At 41.7% G+C, this 22,727-nt stretch overlaps 1 protein-coding gene across 5 annotated transcripts in view; it reads left to right on the top strand.

Annotated features, from left to right (window-relative positions):
- SMARCA2 (SWI/SNF related BAF chromatin remodeling complex subunit ATPase 2) overlaps positions 1 to 22,727 on the top strand; it is a 187,991-nt gene that overhangs the window by 150,746 nt on the left and 14,518 nt on the right. For all 5 annotated transcript variants that reach the window (XM_025188130.2, XM_075931662.1, XM_075931661.1 and 2 more), the window contains 2 exons: positions 15,786 to 15,891; positions 16,933 to 17,034. In XM_025188130.2, coding sequence (XP_025043915.2) covers positions 15,786 to 15,891; positions 16,933 to 17,034 — 208 coding nt within the window. The remainder of the gene's footprint in view (positions 1 to 15,785; positions 15,892 to 16,932; positions 17,035 to 22,727) is intronic.

Here is a 22,727-nt window from a genome sequence, read left to right as displayed (position 1 = left end):
TGGAGTTATTCGCAAGAAGGAATCAAGAGGGCATAGGGCCAACAGCACCTGATATGCCAGCACATGACTGCAGTGCTCAAGGGGTAACTCAGCCAGCCCTATAGATACCACTGAGGCAAAAATTTCTGACTACACATCTGGGTACATGGACACCTACAATGGAATTAACATGAGCAATATTTATAAAAAGGTGGGTAACAGTTTTTCTCATTGCACTGGACAGTGTATAATGAGAAACTTTGGGTCAAAATCATAGCTGGGGGAGAGTAGTCTCCCAACTATTAAAGAATAATCGGCTGTTCCCATTAACTACTTTGAGCTATTTGTTGAAATGTGAAAATGATAGGAAGTGGTCACAGGACTGTGTGTTGCATTGTTTTTAGTTTTTTAGCAGCAGCTTTTAAGATAAGATGTGGTGTTATGGACTTATTAACCAACTTGTTTGAAAAGCATGTTCCTCTCTCTGATTTTGTCTTCATACCATCTCTATCTCTACTAAGGAGGATATTTAAGGTCTGTTTTGCTTTCTAAAGGAAAGCATTGGTCTCTATGGGGGACAGGCTAATTGGGTAGCTGATTTTAATATTAACTCCATTTAATCTCCTGGGTTTGAGCATTCCTTACCTTTTGAGAGAAAGTGCTTGGACAGGGAGAAGTGTAGAAGAGCTTATGCCAGGGCATCATATAACAGGAAACCACACTGCACATAAGCTGCATGTTGCATGCATAATCTGTTGTACCAGGTGAAGAAACCCTAGATATATTGGTGACAGTTCCTTTTTCTTTCCCTTCTTCTCCTGGCCTCAATGTGGACAGTGAAGGGCTACCATCTTCCAACTAGTCAGACATGAAAATAAATGTCACCCCTCGCCTTGTTCCTGCTCTAGGGATGTTAAATCTCAATTAATCAACTAATCAAGTAGTCTATGAAATTTCCCTCGACTAGTTGATAATGGAGGCACTCGCTATCCTGCTGCGTCTCTCCCTTTGAAATGTACAAAAGCCGTTCATGGTTGGGACTGGCACCAGCAGGGAGTGCTTCATTCCCTGCCCGCGCTGTTTCCCCACTGAGCACCTGTCTCTCCTATCCACCTGCAGATAGTGCTAGGGGGAACCGGCTCCTGCTCCCTCCTGCTTGCTGCTTCTCTCTCTGATAGCTGAGGGGGAAGCAACTAGTTGAGTCACTTCTCGACTAGTGGCTTATATCCCTATCCTGCTCCTTTTCCCTAATCCATACTTCCTTTAGTCCAGTGTTTAACTTGCGTTAGGGCTAAGCCCCAGCACCTATAGACCTTCGGGCTTGCTGTATCAGTTATGAATGTAGAAAAATTGCTCGAGTCCCTGCACTTCTTTTGTTACAAATTAAGCACTGCTTTGTCTGTACTGTATCTGATTGGTTGGGATCCCCCCAGATTCTGTCAGACACCCCAGAGCTAAGATAAAGGAATGATCTTTGGTGTCCCCCACTACCCGGTGTTTTCACTGCTCCTCCACCTTGTACATTTTAATACATTTTAAGAGAGTTAAGTTACAAGATAGTGTCATCCACATTCTAGATAAGGGAGAAGACGGTTAAAATCCTTATTTCACAGACACTGCCTTCCATTTCTGAATGTTCAGTTCTTCTCCATCAAGATACAAATGTTAACATTTGCATGCAGATACCTGTTTAAGCAAATAGTGTTTACATACACAAACTCCATCTGTACATGTAGGGATCAAAGTAAATTTGTCTCTCTTTACCTCGCTGGTCCTGGCTCCCTCCAGCTGTTTTTAGGATATGAATATGCTGTATTAGAAACTGATAGCTACGAAAGAGAGTGACTCCTTTAAAATATGAAATACAAATCAGTTTACTTATTACTCTGAATAGATTTGGCAAATGACAAATCTTTAATACTGGGAATGGAAAAGTTATATCCCAAAGAGAAAGCAAGTTGTTCACTTGGAGTAGAGCTTTCCTGGAGTGGTTTTGAAATGGACATGCTGATAATATCTTGTTTTTATTGAGATAGAAAATAATTGTTAGCTTTAAATCTAAAGTGCTGATGTTTTCTTCAGTACTAAAACTTGGGTTTGCACTGACCCAGACCATTCTCTAATCCTTCTTTCCTCTTCTTGTCACTCATAATCCCTGTGGGACAACACTCAGCTTCAGCTCCTAACTCCCAAGACTGCTAGTCAAATACTCCACCTGCCGTTCAGATTCTCAGTGTCCCCCTTTATTTTTTAAACTGAAAACTCTAGGCTTGTCATCTGGCCTTAAATTCCTCAGTGCTGGGTCACAAGATGAGTTTATCTTGTTTTGTGTCTCTGGATGGGAAGTTCAGAGGAATATAAGCCCTTTCTTAGTCCATGGTTCAGAGAAAGCTCCTCAGCTATAGTCAGGTTGTAGCCTCATCCTGTTGAACTTTGATAAATTTAAGTGATAACTACTTAAAATAACCCTTCCGTTGAACACACCCCAGCACTTTTCAGCTGTTCATTGGATTGTTTATATGTTTAAGTATCCTCAAGTGGTTGAAAAAATGTTTTAGGTCATTAAGGCAAAATGAAGGTGATGGTGATGTTTGGCTTTTCATCATTATTAATTTCATGGAACAGGCCAAGACTAGGTGTTCATATGATGTATGTAAACCATTTTGGAAAAGGGTGAGAGAAAAGAGGGCAGTTTTCTGCCATATCCACACATATATCGTTCCTTAGTTTATTTAGTGATAGTTAAGCGTATGCACTTCCTGTGACTTCTTGGAAACAGTTTCCACTTCAGCATTTGCTGTCTACATTAATTGGCTTCAGCGATTCCTTCCCTGATTCCCAATCTCTGCCTATATAACTACTGGATTTTGAGATGGGCACTATTAACCTCTGGCTGGCATGTAAATAGAAGATAGCATGTTTACTTCAAATGATATCAAGCATTCAGGCTTGTCTATGCAATAAAGGAGTTGGTGTTATTTTATAAAAGTGATTTGTTTTTTAAATAATGCATGGATTAATAACTGGCAGGCTAATTCCAGTTTCCAGTCTACAACTCTTTTTTTGTGGCTGAGTTCTACAAACCTGTTTTTGAGAGGGTTATGGAATGGAAATACGAACACAAATTATACCATTCAGGCTTCTGTAATTTCTTAAATCCCTTCCCTTAGCACCTATTGTAAATAATTAATTGTGTCTTTTGACCTGGTATGCTTCAAACCAAATGCCCTCTTCATAATTTTCTATCATCAGTGGTCCATTCTGGCAGGGAAAGAGTTCTCTGCCTTTCTGTTTATGGGAAGAGGTTTAGCAGAGCTTAAATGGAAATACAATTCTTTAAGCTGGATAATAGCTGTACCACAGTAGTAAAGGGACACTATCAAATCCTATTTAAATACCAGTTTGTTTTTTAAGCTGTTCTCCATTTTCACAATATCTTTGTTGTGAAATTTGAAAATACTGTTCTTATCCCTACTAACTTACGTTTTGCTTGGCATATACTGTTCCTTTTTCTTTTAGGTGTTTACTTTAGTGTTTAGTTATAGTTGGGTTTTCTGGGTTTTGCTCTGCCATATTCCTCTCTCTCTCTCTTTTTAAATGAAGTTGAAGGCATTATGCATTTGTTCTCCCTGCTTTGTTTCCAGTGTTTGCGTGCTTGTTGAAAAGTCCTAAAGACTAGCTAGTGAAAACAGTAGGTTAAGTGATGGTTGGGAGAAATGGAAAACCCACTTGTCAGGATCAACTGTGTGATTCACAGCAGATTCCTTCCTTCACAGATTCACAGGTGGATGTCTAACATGATTCAGTAAGGACTAAGAGAAGTTATATCAGTGATAAATTCCCTTTCTCTTACTATACACCTTCCTAGAAACTAACCTTAAGAAGTCCAAAAGCAACACTTACCCCACACTTAACACAGCAGGCCTTGGGAGGCACATTGGAGGGTTCTCTGTTAAGGCAATAGAAATGATCAGGTCTTCTGGTGTTTAGGATTTTTGGAGATGTACAGAACCTTCTCCCATACAGAATATAGAGTAACTGTTTGTTATTTCCAAGAGGAGTACTTGGACGAAAGCATCCCACCATCTCCTGTTTCAAGATACCGGTGATACCGTTTTGATGTTTTGTTTTCTATTTTAGCTGCTGCTACATAACCCATCAAAGGACCACAAAACACATGAGATGTTCAGTGGAAGTTGTAGGCAAATGTTGACGAGAGAATTCTTTGTTTACAAAGTACTACATTTACATAATAATAACACAAAACTTGGAAAAAATTTCATCCACAGAACACAAAGTAAATCCTGTTTTGTACTTTAGCTTCTGCAGTGTGTGCCCATAAATCGTTTTCCATTATCCAAGCCTAAACATGGCTCTAAAGCGGAAACTAACCCAGAGCAGGCAGCAACCTGACTACCCGTGGTAATCCACAGCTCTTTTCTTTCGTTAATGGGTTTAGAGTGAAAAATCTGGCATCCAGTCTCAAATAAATTACAAAATAACTAAGTATCAGTTGCTTTAGCTTACTTCTATCTTTCTATGCTTCTCTTAACCACCCTGTTCTCCCTAAAGTGAGCTGCTGTTCTCCTCTTCAGCTAGCTGTTGAGCTTGCATGTCCATTGAGTTCTCTCTAATATGTTTTGGGCTTTCTGACCAAAAACCAGTTGTCTGAAACCCTGTTTTTTTCCAAAGGAAACTACATGTCTCCCAAATCCTCTGTGTAAACAAGGCAGTACTGTAACAGACTGCAGTATTTTCCATCTAAAATAGTTCCCATTTGAAAAAATCTGTATTTTAAAATAGTTAGAAAAGTGGAGTTATTCAACTATACAGTTATGGCTCATGTAAGCAAGCTACATTTTCAGGTAAGTGTTATAAGTGTTTGTGCTCCTCAAACCCACTAAGCCCCATGTTCTTTGCTGTAGATGCAGGATTTAATATCTCTAATTACTATTTCCTTTGGATATAAATGGCTTTGAGTTGCCCCGAACTTTGTCATCCCAGAAGTGAATCAATGGCACCTACCTGGACCGTACGTTCTGCCAAACCAAAATAAGAGTAGCAGGACTGAGAATTTGAACATTTTAATTACGGAGATGAGTGATGTGAGTAGTGTACAAATACTCCCCTCTGGCTTTATGCATAATATAATTCTAATAATGTTATTGGTCCCCTGACAGAGTACTAAAAAACAGATATCTTATCCAACGGAGCTTGCTAGAGATGTAGTAGGAAGCTAGCAGTGATCTGGGTTATTCTGACTCCTTTAAATACAACCCACCTACTATAGTGTCATATTTTGAATATATGAAGCTTGCCTTACAAATGTTTGGGTCCAGTTATCATTAAAAGAAACAAAATGTGAGGTAGCTTTTTGTTTTTGTTGTGGTGTTTTTGCTTTGTGTCTCTTCCCTCCTCCCCCAAACAACCACACGCAGAGAATATTATTATTTCTTTAAATTGACACTCGTTAAAGAAATGTCTTATTTGAGTTGTCCTGTGCTTATGTGTGCATGTGTGTCAAATTCCAGCTACTATAACTTGCACTGAAGTCAGTGGAGTTAAGGTTGAACAAATTTACTTTTGGTGTTTTTGGAAATACTGTAAAGTAAGAAAGGTACATACACAACTCCACCATCTCCTTTTTCTAATTTTATAGTTCAAGTGGGAAACTCTGCATGGACATAATTGTCATGGAAGACAGGTACTTTTATTTGATTGGGAACAGATTGAAGGAAAAAACTAAAAATGGTTATTTAGAAATCACTTTGAAAAACACTTCATGGGAATCTATGATAAATATCATTTAATACATTCCTACTTTTTTATTACCTTTTCTTGATACACTCTGCATAGCCTGAGCAGGGCTAGGCAGAGCCTCAGCGCACTGTTCTCAAGCTACTGCTGGGGCAGTTTGCATGAAGGAGATTCTTAGTGAAATGTGCACAATGAAATCCACTAAATATATTGTGACAGGGAATAAAATAAACCTTCCACCCTGCACCTGTGGTGTCTGCTGGCAATTTTCACTGAATTGTACTGTATCATATTCTGCAAATTCTAAATATTCATTTAGAGATTCCCCCTCCCCCTCCTTTGCAAATATATAGTTATCAATTGTAAAACCAAGCTCCCGCTATTGACCTCAAGCAGAAGCCTGAGGTGTGATGAGAGATGCCCTTCGGCCATCCATCAAGGCTCCTGGTGCTCCGTCATACCTTATTAGGGGTCTGAAGGATGAAGTGAGGCTCTTCTGGCACTTCCATTATGATCCCTCTACCCTTTGGCCCTGTTCATGGAAGGACGCTTGGTACCACTCTTCCCTACTCCTCAAATCCATGCTGAGGCTCAGTGAAAGGGAGTCCTTCCTACACCCGATCTTGGACACCGTTGCAGCGCTACTGCTTTGTTATTTGTAAATAACCTCTTTCAGGGCTTAGGGAGAGTGTATATGAGAGCAATACTAACATACTTGTGCTCGAGTCAGGATGTACAACTGACCACCTACCCATAGTGAAATTTGCACAAGTGCTGTCAAGTGTACAAACTTAAAAACACAGTGAATAAAACTAGTTTATTTCAGTACTAATAATATAGAGGTTTCTTGTGCTAATAGTAGGGATATAATGAATTAGAAATGCATTGATTGCCACAGTTGCTGGTTTCCAGTTTTCACCCTGTTGAAACTTGGCAGGACTCTGAACAGCAGCACAAGTGCATTGTTGCTGTCTGTCTGCCGATGTTGAAAGATTGCACTGCACTGGTTTCTGCTCTTTTCACATTTAAAATGTTTTCTTGCAACCATAAGGTCTAGAAGGTGTTTTTTAATTGAAAGTAGAATGGGGGACACTCACAAAGGAAAGCTTTCTACTTATTATGGGCAAGTGGATTTTTAAAGCAATGGGCCATGAGACAGACCTTTTCCACGTAGGCCTCATTCTCTTTGCCACTTGTTACTTACATAACTGTGAGAGGATGATCCTTGAGCTAATCTATCCTTGGATGAAGAATTATATGTGTAAAATATTTAGGTTTTTAGTGTTTTAGAGGGATTTTTTTTAAAGTGTGTGGAAGGAGTGGTGTCAAATTACACTTTCTTGTACCAGTTAGCTGATAATAGGACAACTATAAGAGTTGATACTCCTAATTTATACCAGTGTAAATGTGAGCCGGAATTTTCCCATGTGTCAATTGCATCTTTTGATTGGAACACTCTTCTATTCCAGCAATGATCCTGCCAGTTTTGCCAGGAGGTGGATGGAAAATAGGCTATCCGTACCATTGCTGTTTATAAGTTAATGCCTATTACGCCCGCTGGCGTGTAGAGCAGCAATGAAGGTTCTCCATTTTTGTTTGTCTTTGGCCATTTTGCTATTTATAGCTATTAATATATTAATAGATCGCTACATATTTTTTTTCCTGCTGCCTAAAACGAGTTAAACTGTGATCTTCAGAACTGGAAAAATGGATATTCCAACTCTCTGCCACACTAACTGCCTTGAGTAGCTAAAAGCTGGTCACATCTGTTACTAGATTATGTAAGTTAAGTGATGTTCCATTACAAAAAGTGTATATAAAATCTCTGAAATGTGTTGTCAACAAGAAGTAACTACAGCTTTAGAGCAATTTTTCTCTCTTTTTAACATTGCCTTGGCAAAGGTTGCAGATCAGTATGTCGTAACAAACAAACAAAAATGAGAATCTGAAACTCTGCCTTTGGCCACTATTTTACATTTTAATGATGAGCTTGTTATTGACATTGACTGTCCTTGAAGAAAAACAGAGAGGCTGCAGGTCCATGTTACAGGCAAATTAGCTTTTGGAGGGGCTTGCTAAAGACATCAAGTGTTTTTGTTTCTTCTGCTTTTGTCAGATTGTAACAGGGTATTTTGTTCATTTACTAGTTGGTACAGAAATTGTTAGCAGCCACTTGCTAGAGAAGGAGATGCATAGAAACCAGGGATTGACTCTAATTACTAGAGTCTGCTATAGTACACTTCTATTGCACATCAATCCCAGGCTCCTGGGATTGATGATTAGCCTGTGTGCATCTGGCATAGGTGAGTGCAGGACTGTAGTTGTCATTTTAATTATGTTCCCTTCTCTCTGGAGACTGTTTACCACATTTACCAAGTCTGATATGAAAGTTGGAGTGTGGACTCCTGCTTGTGCTGTGGACTCTTCTTTTGTCTGGTACTTGATAAATATTTTAGAACTGCCACTTTTTTATTTTCAAAAAGTTAAAATTTGCTTGTGGCACACTAGTTTTAGCACAGGACTCCACTTAGGGAGAGAAAAAACTTTTTTGTTTAAATTGAAAGACTTTATGCATGTTACTTCTGGAACTTCCTTGAATTACCTGTTTTTGAGTGAATTATAGCTATTTTGTAATGTGAGCAGCCTATCAGAATCACCAGTGCAGGGTTATGAAACTTTCAAATACATGACACAAACCACTTTGTCTGCTCATCCAGATGTTCAAATGATAATGCAAGTTAATAGAAATAGCACTTCCTGATTCAGTAACAGATGAAAGAACACTGTTTATTGGGAAAGTCAAATCAGTCCAGAAGTGAATAATTAAAACATCTTTCACAAAAATGTGTCTCTTTCTCTGGACTAATGCATGGAGTTTATAAAATACAGAGGAGCACTTCTATCATTAAGTATTTCATAAGAACAGCTTCTCTATGCACAAAGCTACACTTGAAAGGGACCTGTAATTAGCACATTGTGCTGCATGTTGGTGGTCTGCCCAGGGTACAGTGCAAGCATGCAGGACTCTTTCATTCTGCAGCTATAAACAAAACTTGATAGTTGTCTTGTTCTGTCACGACATGTGAAATTCTCCAAAGAAAAATATGAGCATTTTCAATGTTTTTGTTTTCCTATCTGGTTTTCTCAACTTCAAATATCTGAAATGTTGAGTTGTTTTATAGGTCAATACATTTTTATTTCTGTCTCCCATATCAAAAAAGGGACATTGCCTGTTCTTTTTGGCAATATACTGCCAAGACAAGTAAACTGACACAATATCTGCAAATATATACAGGTTGGACCTCATATTGTCTGGACTTCTGTAGTCTGGCAGCATAGACGGTATGGCATCCCGATGGTGCTGCCAGGCTGGAGCACTCACAGGAAAAAGCCAGGCCATGCTCAGCAAATCCTCCCTGCCTTCCCGAGGGGCTGGCCCTGACTGCAAGGCTCCGCAGCTGCACTTCCTCATCCCATGAGCACCCCTGCCCAGTCCCCAATCAGTCAGTGCAAGCCCCTTTGCTGTCACCAGAGCAGAGCCCCACAGCCGGTGATAGCAGAGGGCTGTCATTGACCTCCCCAGGTCCAACAGATTCCTTAGTTTGGGAATGAAGCGAAGTTAGTCTCCTCCCAAGACAAATAAAAATAAAACAACCAGCGAGCAAAATGGCTTTTAAAAATCTGAGTTTATTCTCTAATGGTGTATAATTTATATTTGTGTATCCACATGGATAAAAATGGATGGTCTAGTGCCGTAGTAGTGAACTATCACTCCTTTCTGTCACAGTTGATTCTTGTTAATTTATGCTGGTCCCTGCTTCCTGTTCAGCATGTAGCCTGCTAGTTGCTAGGCAACCAGGAGTGATTTACTGCACAGGCTTTTTATGTGGAAGCTGTCCTGGTTATTATTTTTAATTATAAAAGTGGGGGATATGGATTAAAACGGGAATCTGGCATTCGTAATTAATAATTTTCTTCCAGCATATCCACAGCACAGCCATTTGAGACTTCTCTAGAAAAGAAATGTTTTGTATTGTATTCTAACCCTATCCATTTATGGTATGAATATACATGCACAGAGGGAATAGGAGAGGGAATCCTTTTGTGAGAAAGGTTCAGTAAAAAATGGTAAAACTCCGAGCTTTCACTGATCTAGGTAGACTAAATCAGATGTTAGTCTTTTGTATCTGCTACATATTTCATTGCTTAATGTTTTTCCTATTCACAGCTTCACATAATTTGAAGTAATTAGCTGTGCCAAATTACATAGGAATTCAGTGTTTGTATGAATTTTTAGCTTGACAAATGACCAAAGCCATAGATAAAATTCTACCCCTGCCTATTTTTTAATATTGGATTTAGTTTTACTATTTAGTTTCATAATTAAAGATAGTAAGGCTATGTATTTACTTATGGAGCCATGACACAATAAATACAACTATGATATCATTGGTATTACAGGAACCTGGTGGGATGGGACGCACGATTGGAATGTTGGTATGGAAGGGTACGGCTTGCTCAGGAAGGACAGACAGGGAAAAAAGGGAGGAGGGGTTGCCTTGTATATTAAAAATGTACACACTTGGACTGAAGTGGAGATGAACATAGGAGATAGCTGTGTAGAGAGTCTCTGGGTTAAGCTAAAAGGGGTAAAAAATGAGGGTGATGTCATGCTAGAAGTCTACTACAGGCCACCTAGCCAGGTGGAAGAGGTGGATGAGGCCTTTTTTAAACAATTAACAAAACTATCCAAAGCCCAAGATTTGGTGGTGATGGGGGACTTCAACTATCCAGACATATGTTGGGAAACTAACACAGCGGGGCACAGGCTATCCAATAAGTTTCTGGACTGCATTGGAGATAACTTTCTGTTTCAGAAGGTTGAAAAAGCTACCAGAGGAGAAGCTGTTCTGGATTTGATTTTAACAAATAGGGAGGAACTAGTTGAGAACTTGAAAGTGGAAGACAGTATGGGGGACAGTGATCATGAAATAATAGAGTTCATGATCTTAAGGAAAGGTAGAAGGGAGACCAGCACAATTGAGGTAATGGATTTCAGGAAGGCAGATTTTGATAAGCTCAGAGAACTTGTAGGTAAGGTCCCATGGGAAGCATGACTGAAGGGAAAAACAACTGAGGAGAGTTGAAAGTATTTCAAAGGGACGTTGTTAAGGGCCCAAAAGCAAACAATTCCGCTGTGTAGGAAAGATAGAAAATACGGCAAAAGACCAACTTGGCTTAACAAGGAGATCTTGCATGATCTCAAAATAAAAAAGGAGTCCTATAAAAAATGGAAACTAGGACAACTAACAAAGGATGAATATAGGCAAGCAACACGGGAATGCAGGGGCAAGATTAGAAAGGCAAAGGCACAAAATGAGATCAAACTAGCTACAGGCATAAAGGGAAACAAGAAGACCTTTTATAAATACATTAGAAGCAAGAGGAAGACCAAGGACAAGTAGGCCCACTGCTCAGTGAGGAAGGAGAAGCAGTAACAGGAAACTTGGAAATGGCAGAGATGCTCAATGACTTCTTTGTTTCGGTCTTCACTGAGAAGTCTGGAGGTGTTCCTAACGTAGTGAATACAAGCGGAGAGAGGGTAAGTTTAGAAGATAGGATACACAAAGAACAAGTTAAAAATCACTTAGGAAAGTTAGATGTCAGCAAGTCACCAGGTCCTGATGAAATGCATCCCAGGATACTCAAGGAGCTGATAGAGGAGGTATCTGAGCCTTTAGCTATGATCTTTGAAAAATCATGGAAGACGGGAGATTCCAGAAGACTGGAAAAGGGCAAATATTGTGCCCATCTATAAAAAGGGGAATAAGAACAACCCAGGAAACTACAGACCGGTCAGTTTAACGTCTGTCCCAGGGAAGATAATGGAGCAGGTAATTAAGGAAATCGTATGCAAACACTTGGAAGGTAATAAAGTGATAGGGAATAGCCAGCATGGGTTTGTGAAGAACAAGTCATGCCAAACTAATCTGATAGCTTTCTTTAATAGGATAACGAGCCTTGTAGATAAGGGAGAAGCGGTGGATGTCATATACCTAGACTTTAGTAAGGCATTTGATACGGTCTCGCATGATATTCTTATTGATAAACTAGGCAAATATAACTTAGATAGGGCCACGATAAGGTGGGTGCATAATTGGCTGGATAACCGTAGTCAGAGAGTTGTTGTTAACGGTGCTAAATCCTGCTGGAAAGGGATAACAAGTGGAGTTACGCAAGGGTCTGTTTTGGGACCCGTACTGTTCAATATCTTCATCAATGATGTAGATATTGGGATAGAGAGTACGCTTATTAAGTTTGCAGATGATACCAAACCTGGGTGGGGTTGCAACTTCTTTGGAGGATAGGGACATAATTCAAAATGACCGTAGCAAGTTAGAGAAATGGTCAGAGGTAAACAGGATGAGGTTTAATAAAGAGAAATGCAAAGTGCTCCACTTAGGAAGGAACAATCAGTTCCATACATACAAGATGGGAAGCGACTGTCTAGGAAGGAGCATGGCGGAAAGAGATCTAGGGGTCATTGTGGACCACAGTGTGATGCTGTTGCAAAAAAAGCAAATATGATTCTAGGTTGTATCAACAGGTGTGTTGTAAGCAAAACTCGTGAAGTCATTCTGCTTCTCTACTCTGCACTAGTTAGGCCTCAGCTGGAGCACTGTGTCCAGTTCTGGGCGCCACATTTCAAGAAAGATGTGGAGAAATTGGAAAGGGTACAGAGAAGAGCGACAAGAATGATTAAAGGTCTAGAGAACATGACCTATGAAGCCAGGCTTCATGAACTGGGCTTATTTAGTTTGGAAAAAAGAAGATTAAGGGGGGACATGATAGCGGTTTTCAAATATCTAAAAGGGTGTCACAAGGAGGAAGGAGAAAATTTGTTCCTCTTGGTTTCTGAGGACAGGACAAGGAGTAATGGGCTTAAAGTTCAGCAAGGGAGGTTTAGATTGGACATTAGGAAAAAATTCCTAACTGTCAGGGTGGTCAAATATTGGAATAAATTGCCAAGGGAGGTGGTGGAATCTCCCTCTCTGGAGATATTTAAGAACAGGTTAGATAGACATCTGTCAGGGATGGTGTAGATGGAGCTTGGTCCTGCCTTGAGGGCGGGGGGGCTGGACTCGATGACCTCTCGAGGTCCCTTCCAGTCCTATGATTCTATGACACAGGCTATACAGTACAGACACCAAGGGGCTTTTCTGACTTCCAGTAGTGAGAGAGAGAAGCTTGGTTTAAAATGTGAACAGAACAGATTATTTAGCAGTTTTTTGCTTTAAATATAAAGGATATCACTACAAATTGTTTTTAATTGCTGTCAGAAGTATGGTTGGGGCCAATCCACTATGAAAAGAGCTTGATACTTCACTTTGAACTCAGTGTTACATTGCTTCTTCTCAAATAGACTTTTGAAGTAGGAAGCCCCCGAAGTTTCAAACATAGCAGTGAGACTTACTCCTTCTGAGGAGCTAATCCGGGCTGTCAGTTGAGAAGAGAGTGGCTTGGAGCTACGAATTTGATTTGCCATACCTTTTAAATGACAGAACAGCGGGTATGTTTTGCTAGCAGTAATAGCTGTTTGGGTTTTTTCTGTACTTTAAAAGTCTTTATTTCACTGTATGATATAATTGTGTGGCTATGGTGAACTACAGCATCTGATGCCAATGCTACTAATTTCATTGCTGTTTTGCAACAAGGAATCTTTAGCAGCCTCTCTATTATGTAGTGTGCATGCATGTAAGAAATTAAGTGAAAAGGCCAGATTTTTAAACAGAATATAATAAGTATGTCTGTAAAATGGCACAAATCCGTTAGCTTCTGAAAATGTGTGCACACATAGAGTTACTGAAGTTACAAAGCCAGCCACTCAGAAGTTAGGAAATGCCAGCATGAAGGCTGTCTTGTGTGACTTTTAATTCAGCCACCATGTGCATATGTATTATAATAGTGCTTTTGATTATGTAAATTCATAATAGCTTGTTCTTCAGCACCGAATGTACCATGTTCAATTAATGAGTTAGCTATTCAATATTTTGTATTTATCCTCATTGTTTAATGTCTGACCCTACGCATTATTTACTGCACTCCATTCAAACCCTACTTTGAAGACAGAATTCTTAATTTCATCATCACCTTTTTGGTGGTACAAATCACTGTAGTATTGTAGTGCTTCCCAAACATAATGGATTTTCACAACACTTCTGTGAGATGAGTGGCTTGATTCTATTTTACAGATGGGGAACTTTGGCACAGATCAATTAAAATTAAAAGTACTAATTTGGAGTGCTCAGTTTGAAATGGTTGGACCGGTATAGTCAGTGGGTCGATCGCAGGCCACATCCAAAAATCATCCAGAGGCAGGGACCTGATGTGGAAAACTTTTGCCCAAATGGTTAACATAAGTAACTGAAAACAGCATCTTATAATAGGAACTATGGGGCAACCTTAATAATAGACAATGCTACTAGTGCTGCCTATAATACGCACATAGATCCAAATGGAAGCCTGTCTGCTGCTCTCTGTGGGATCCTTACCATAGTTTCATACATGTATATAAAAAATTATAAATTGTATTTCATTGTATTATTTCATGAGAATGTAGTAGTAACCCCTTAGTAAGGCATTGATCAAGCTTTTATTATAGTATCTCTAATTTCACGCGCTCTTCCTCCCCCCTCCCCCCCCCAAGTCTACAAAAACCTAAAAGTGGTAGTTTTTGGTTGGTTGGTGATGGGAAGGTGTTTGTCTACCCCCTCCCCGCCTTTGTCCTCATCAAAGAAGTCCACTTTCATTGGCTGGATCTATAAATAGCTGCAACAGGTAGAGAATTTGTGTTCATAACCATTATGAATGCATGTAATTATTTCTCCTCCCATCCCGAGTATCACAATGAGACTAGTACCCTTTAGCATGCTAAATACAGTTCAGTAGTGTTCTCGCAAAGTCAAAACAAGCCTATGGAAAAGAGTTATGCATTTTAAGATTTTCTGTTATACCTGATGTAGTATCTATATGCTTCTCAGGTAAATTGATGAAGTTCCTAATAGACTTGGTGGAGTCATGGGCTCTTTTCTCTTAATGGTATAAGACATTGTGCTTGGAATATCTCTTAGTTTTTTCTCTGTCTCAAATTCAGCATATAAAATGGGAGGGTGTCACAATACAACAACACAGGAGTATTAGGCTTGAGGAAAGCAAACTGATTTAAGAAATCTGGAACCATGTAGGAAAAATAAGCAGAGGTGAAAAACTGTTTATTCCACATCATTTCCTTAGAACATAATTTCTCTAGCCAGTGGATGCTATTCTTTCTACTCTAGTTAGATAGATGTTTAGATATCTGAATAGGTTACAGGACATCAAAGGAGGCCAGTGACCCATTATTTCAACCCCCCTCCCCCCCAACAGCTATCCTCTTCCCTGGGTCATTTCCCCCAGCTCTATGATAGAATGATTTACCGTGGACTTGTTTGACAGATTTCAGCAGAAGATTGTCCTATGGAGACTAACTGTTCCTCCCTGGCTTCACTGTCTAATAACTACAGAGGCACTAATAGATAACTTGTGATGACTTACAGCCTTGCTGCTGAAGTTTCTGAGTTTCTGGAAAATAGAAGTGAGGGTGGGTGTGAGATTCTGGGAGGTTGTGTTGATTTGCATAGGTGGTGAAAGTGTGTAGTGTGGCAAAGGGCTACATGTGCTTAGAATATTTTATGTTGCATGGTGAGGTGTTTAAATCAAGTGTGCAGTCTCCCTCTTACAGCAAAACAAATGATTAAGTGTAGAGTAAGGTTGGTGATTGATTGAGATATCACAATGGGCAGACTCTTGTAATTCTAGAGTTGCAATGACCGAGAACATAAAAAATGGATAGTTACAGATCATGAATTTGTGGTGATTGAAGTTGGTGAAGATTCTGAGAAAAAACGAATCCTTTATTTTATTTTATGGTTTGTGATCTCTGTTTTGTACATTTTCTTTCACTATAAAGCTACGGTACTTGTCTGAATTGTTTCTGTTTTTCTTAACAGTTCAGGGCGACAACTAAGTGAAGTCTTCATTCAGCTCCCATCTAGGAAAGAATTGCCAGAGTATTATGAGTTAATTAGGAAGCCAGTGGACTTCAAAAAAATAAAGGTAGGCATGTTAATTGGGAGTGGACATTTCTTCATTTTCGTTTTGGAGTTTGAAATATTGGGGTTGTCCATGTAATCTCCACCAAATTGTGACCACATTGGACATTAAAAATTTGCATATGTTATGAGGCCTAGATTTTAAATATGGAATTGCCATCTAACATTAACATGGTGGCCATCATCTGAGTGCTCCCCCCCCATAGCCAAAGATTACTCTGCAGCACCCTCCTCCCTTCCCGTGGTATCAAATATCCACCTCATGCAAAATCTCTCCTTGTATCAGGGGCCAGTTGAAGTGCACATGTTCTCCACCATCTATGGCACCCCAGGACTTCTCTCCAGATTAGCAAGCACATATTGCTATGCTCAGTCTCCTATACATAGGTTTATTTGTCCAAACATAAACACACTACAAACAAAAATAGTTCCTCAGCTCACCCTTTGTGCCAGAGGTTCACAGCCTCTCCTCTCTCAGGGTTTTCTGGTAATCCTGCTTCTTGTAGTTTTGCAATCTCAGCCAGCATCCCTTCTCATTCAGCCATCTCAGTTCCTCTTCCAGAACACCTGCACTGTTCTGGGAAATCATACTTCTAAATCTGAATCAACTGTTGGGGCAGCCATGCCATATTCAGCTGCTGTGGGGTATGTGGGGAGATAGTGTATGCAATCTTTTGAACCTCTGTGGTCATGAGGATCAACTTTGTATCCATGCCTCTACCACTCCCACGAATTCCCTCCCCATTCCCATCACGCTAGTGAGCTGAAGACACCTGCTATTAATGTTTTCTCTTACACACACAGCAGGGTGGAGGCTCTGCTGCTTTTGACTTTTCAGCTGCACTCAATAGTTGCATAGCTTTAGTTTGCTTTTGGCCCTTATATGGCTGAGAACTGTGCCCTGTTTATAGAATTTTTTTTCTAAAAATATCTGTGTCACAGAGATTTTTAATATTCATATTAGCATTCAAAATTACAACACAGTGTTAACCATCTGCCTTGTATTTTGTTTCTCTTTCTCTTCTCCATTTTAAAAACACAATAGGAAAGAATCCGTAACCATAAGTATCGTAGCCTCGGTGACTTGGAGAAAGATGTCATGTTGCTGTGTCACAATGCTCAGACATTCAACTTGGAGGGATCACAGGTCTGATGGAAACTACATATGCTTTTGTTTTAAAATTAAGCACGTGTATTTTTTTATTTATTTTCCATAGTTGTTTAGTGCTTTCTCAGTGAATTTCTATTGTTGCTGGGTGATAAGAGGTCTTATACACAGATTTATAATAGCTTGTTCTGTTTGACTTGGGTTGGACACAGAGACCCAAATTCTGTTCTGCATAGAAAGAATGCACTGCACAGAACTGGAGGCAAAAGGGCACAGAGGAGCTGGTTGTACTTCTCCAATTTTCCGTTGGCCCTGGCATAGTTTAGAGTCATTACTGGGCTATTCTAATGTTCACTAAATCCCTGTGGCCCTGTGTGATGAGGTAGACGAGGCCCCGAAGTCCCCCTGCTTGGAGGCTTGTGGCCTTGCCACATCCTGCCCAGCAAACCATAGAGAAGGCCTCAAGGCAAGCTAGAGTATTGCAAAGGAAGTGACCAATCAGTGCTCAATAAACTAGTTAAAAGAAAGCTGCTGGGCCAGAGTGAGGCTATTTCTTTTTGTAGCTCAAGCGGTGCAGACTCGGCCAGAGGGCTGGGTCACAGGAGGGCTGCTATATCAGAGTGTGCCACCCCATCACATTGGTACTAGAATTGAGGATGCCAGACAAACCCCTGGAAAAAGGGGCTTATAGAGGAGTTGGTAATTCTACCGGCCCAGCAACAGCACAGTTTGTCTGAGACCCAGAAAGCACTGATTAAAGTGCAGCAAGAGGCGCAACAAGCCACCCAAAAACAGCAGGATGTGCTCCTGGAGCTGCTTCAGCTCCAGCAACACCACCAGCAGCAGTTTCAAGAGGCAGTGTTGCTGTGGGTAATTGCCCCAGTGTCCCTGAACCCATTGAACTCAGGTCTGGGAATACCATTGGCCAGATTGGGGCCATGTGATAATACAGAGACTTATTTATAGCCTTCTGAAGGGATAGCCACAACCGCTGATTGGGAACAAACCATTTGGGCTGCCCACCTGGTGCTGTTCCTGTCTGGGGAAGCTCAGGCAGCATCTTGCACTCTGGATGATGATGGGGCAGCAGATTATTGGACTGTCAAAGCTACCATACTTGACTGCCTGGATATATCCCCAGAGACTTAGTGACATATGTTCTATTCAGAACCTTTTCCTTCAGGGTCTTGGCCACACTGGCAGCCCAAAGCCTTAAAGATTGGGCCATCTGTTGGTTATGCCCTGATGTCCATACAACCGAAGGAATTATTGATTCCACGGTCCTAGACCAAATACTTCAGAGATCACCAGCACCAATTCAAAAATGGGTTTGGAGACTTAACCCTGACTCACTTTCTGAAGCAGTCCAGAGTACCAAAGATTTCCAGCTTGCTGCTGACATAGCAAATCACGCCTGCCCAACACCTGGTGAACTGAGGGCTCAGAAGTTTCAGCTTGAGCCCAGAAGGGGTTGGCCCAGACATCTGATCCAACCAGAAAAGAAGTCCCTTTGGACCTGGCACTGGGCACTATACGTAAAAGGAACCTGCTTTCCCGTCACCATCCCTGACTTGCATCCCAGAAACCCCAAGAGCAAGAGTGCCATTTCAGGACGTTAGGGGAGGCAGTAGCCGTGTGCTCCAGGATTCAGCTTGCTTTTCATCCCGTTCCCTGAATGCTAAGGGAGTGAGGGCAAAGTGTTTGCAATTCGTGCATGCCTCTCACACCTGGCTGGTGAGCTCCCTTCACCAGCCAGATGTGAGAGGCATGCACAGATTGCAAGCACTTTCTTCTCACTCCCTCAGCGACTATGGACCAGGATGAAAAGCTAGCCTCATCCCAGCTAGCCTCATGGCTGCTGCCCTTCCCCCGCTCCCCCCACCTCCACTCCCACTCCCAAAATGGCACCCTTGCCCAAGAAGGGGTCCTACACTAGATCCACTGGGGTGATTCCCCTGTGGGAAGCTGGGACATTTCTGTCATGGAATCTGACTACCTAAGCGGTTACAGTGAGATAAGTCAGTGGAGTTCTATTTCAAGGGTCAGAGTAGACCCCTCCCTCCCCCATGGGTAGTGGCAATCAAGCTTGGAGGAACTATGCTTAATGGTCTTGTAGACTCAGGATGTGGATGCATCCTACTTCAGGAAGACCAGGTGAGGTCAACTAGCCTAGACAGACTCCTCCCTGTACATATTTCTCATATACTTGTGGAAACCTGAGTCTGCCCCAGACAACAGAGGTGGAATAGGGGGTACAGGGCCAGAGAGCTTGACTCTGAGCTGATGTGATGTGGGACCTGCCCTCACCTGTAATTTGGGGGAAACGTTGGATGGACTATTCAGCTCATGTGGGAAGGCCCAGGACAATGACCCAGGGTAAGAAGGTCTGAGTCTATCCAGGAAATAAAACAGAGGGGTTGAAAGCTGTGGTGAGGAAACTCAGAAAAGAGCCAAGAGACAGGACCAGAAGGGCCCCAATGTGTGGGGCCTGCTGAGATAAGGAAATGCCAACAGGAACTGGATGAGACTAACCTCTCCAGACAAAAAATTTTTAGATAGTCCAGACAGGAGTTGGCCAGGGTGCAGGTGAAAGCTGAAGGGAAGAGGGAACGAAACTCAGCTTTGCAGGCAGCATTGGCCCAGGCCCAGAGGGAGAAGGATCAGAGGGTTCAGCAGGATACCAAAGAAACCCAGATCAAAGTTAAGGTCTGGCAAAATGCTGTGGGGGGTCTCAGGGTAAAATACTAAGTGAGCTGGTTAGTAAAGAAGCCCACAAAGATTCACCCCATCTGGAAGAAGTGAATGAGAAGGGCTGGGATAAAAAGCAGGAGTGTAGAAAGGTTTCTAAGCTCGAGAATGCGCAGCTTACTGAAGAGCTCCAGTTTATGAAATAGAAGAAAGAGTTTGTTCGAAACACTGTGTTACTGAGAGAGACAGAAACTCTGTATCTAGGACCCCAGAGAAAAGGGCCCTGGTAGATTGGTGTATGGACAGACTACAATTAATAGCCTTATGGACAGGAATCTGGGAGAGGGAAGCCTTTTCTGACACTAGGCAAAAATGGGCTACAAGGGGAGAGTGCCTTCTATGAAACTACCACCATGCTCCCATTAAGAAGGGTAAGAGTGTAGCTGGGTGGACCAGGTCCTGAAGCCCTCTGCTGAGGGCTTGTGGTCTTGCCACACCCCTGCCCAGCAAATCATAGAGAAGTCCTTAAGGCAAGCTAGAGCAGCACAAAGGAAGCAACCAGTCAGGGCCCAGAAAGCCAGTTAAAAGGAAGCTACTGGACAAGCATGAGCAGTTCCTCTTTGGAGCTCAAGAGGTGCAAACTAAGAATGTTAAGGACTAGTCGACTATCCGCTAAGCAAATGCTTATCCAATAGTCAGTCTACTAGTCGATTTCCTGCCCTCCACCCCCCGCTGCTTCTATCTATGCCCTTTAAGTGGCTCCGTGTGGCACTGCCACTTTGAAATGTCCCAGCTTTGATCCCCAGCTCAGCTGCACTGAAAGAGGCAGCGCTGCATGGAACACAGATCAGCTGGGGAATCCCCAGCTAACTCCAGGTACTGGGGAAATGCCACACGGAACCTGCACCTGAGTCCCCCAGGCTCCATGCTAGCACTTCCACTTTGAAATGCACAAGAGCCACCACTGAGGACTCTTGTACATTTTAAAGCTGGCATCCACAGGCAGCATGGAGTCAGTGGGACTTCCCACTGGCCCTGGGCTGCATGCAGAGTACTGCATTCCTCCTTTGAAAGGAGGAACGCGGAAGTGCCTATCAACTAGTAAATTAATCATTAGTTAACATCCCTAGTGCAGACTCTGCTGGAGGGCTGGGTCACAGGAGGGCCACCATAGCAGACAGTGCAGGCACACACATTCGGCCTAACGGAGCCACTTGTGTGAGGTAAGTGCCCCACACAAGGCCTCCAGCTCCCAGCCTGCATGGGATCTTGAATTGACAGCCTCACGCAGGATTAGAAGCAGCCCTCCTTTCCTTCCCCCCGCCCCTCACTGCGGCTTCTGGCCCCATACAAGGCTGCGCAGCCCAGCATGAGATTGAAAGCTGTTCCAGCCCAGCAGGATGGAAAGGGGCCCAATTAACAAATTAAATGGGATTTTACATCCCTGATTTCTGGGTACTTAGTGCCATTAGGGATATATGCCTTGTAGTCTCCTGTACATTGCAGTAAGTTTGTGCTTTGTGGATATTCCTTTACTAGTATTGTTGGTTGTTGAAGGACATCCATTTTGAAAGACTTGTTGATGAATGCCCCCTGAATTTTTAAAGTCCTACCATCGATCACTGATGTAAATTCTATAGGTCTCTTATTTCAGGCAGGTGTAGTATGCTTCACTGATTTGTAGGTCTGTGTCCTGCCATAGTTATTCAAAACATAAATGTAAATGGTAGAAAGAATACAGAAAGTCTGAGTGACTTGTGAGATGACTGAAATACTCCATTAATCCTACGTGAGATTCCCTGATAAAACAATAAGGGCCAATTTTCTAGGAGATGGGGCTTGCTACACTAGTCAGGAAGACTTTGAACAAAAAACCAAGAGGTTGGGGGAAGGGTGAAAAGAAGGAGCAAATGTTTACTCCTTTGGAAAAAAATCAACATGTTGAACAAATTTAATCCAGACCCCAAGAAACATGAAGAGAAGAAAAATGTTAATTGGCTATATATCAGCTGTTGGATTCTGGGTAAGAGACAAGGAATTGGAATTACTCATTTGCAAGCATAAATTTGTCCGTGTTAGTATTATTGACACTACAGCTTAAACCTCTTTAGTACAGCACTCCCGGGACCTGGCCCGTGCCGAATTAGAGTCCTGACACTGGGGCTCTGCAGCTACCTCCTAGCTGTGGTCCTAGCCTAGGACAGAGAGGGACATGGACAGGGCAATGTGGGAGGGGTGCATGAAGCTTGGTCCCAGTCCTAATCTGGCTACCTAAATGCTGGACAACTGATGCAGCCTGCCCCAGAGTGTGTCAGACTAGAGAGGTTCAATCTGTAGTGAGAAGAGTTGCATGACTGAAATGTTAATCATTGGCTATTTCCTACTTAGGAAGACTCAAATGAGCAAAAAAGTATACAGAAAGGCATTCTGTTAAAATAGCATTACCTGTATCCAAGTCACTGACACCTCAGAAGCAAATTATCTTGCTCACTTATGGATCAGTGTCCTAAAGAGGAAAAGAAGATATTGATATAAATAAATATAAACTAGGGGTAAAAACCAGGGTGATATCATACTAGCGATCTATTACAGACCACCTACCCAGGTAGAAGAGGTGGATGAGGCTTTTTTTAAACTAACAAAATCATCCAAAGCACAGGATTTGGTGGTGGTGGAGGACTTCAGCTATCCAGGTATATGTTAAGAAACTAATGCAGCAAGTCACAGACTATCCAATAAGTTCTTGGACTACAATGAAGACAACTTTTTATTCTTCTTCAAGAGACGTCCCTGTGGGTGCTCCACAGTAGGTGTAGGTGCATCCCAGCGCCTCAGAGCAGATTTTTTTTTTATAGAAGTGCATTGGGGCCACGCATGCGTGGTGCACATGAGTCTACCCCCCTCCCCCCTCCTTGCGCATGTGCAACCACCCTCCCTTCAGTTCCTTTATACAGTCTGCGGCTTCAGATGGACTTCTGCAGTGCTTTTCATTCCTCAGCTGTTCTAAAGATAATTAGATAGATTTGTTTATTCCAAGTTCTTCT

This window comes from Pelodiscus sinensis, chromosome 6, assembly GCF_049634645.1.
Source record: "Pelodiscus sinensis isolate JC-2024 chromosome 6, ASM4963464v1, whole genome shotgun sequence".
Classification (NCBI taxonomy): Eukaryota; Metazoa; Chordata; order Testudines; family Trionychidae; genus Pelodiscus; species Pelodiscus sinensis.
The sequence above is the reverse complement of the archived record's forward strand: the minus strand, read 5'-3'. Positions and strand labels throughout refer to the sequence as shown.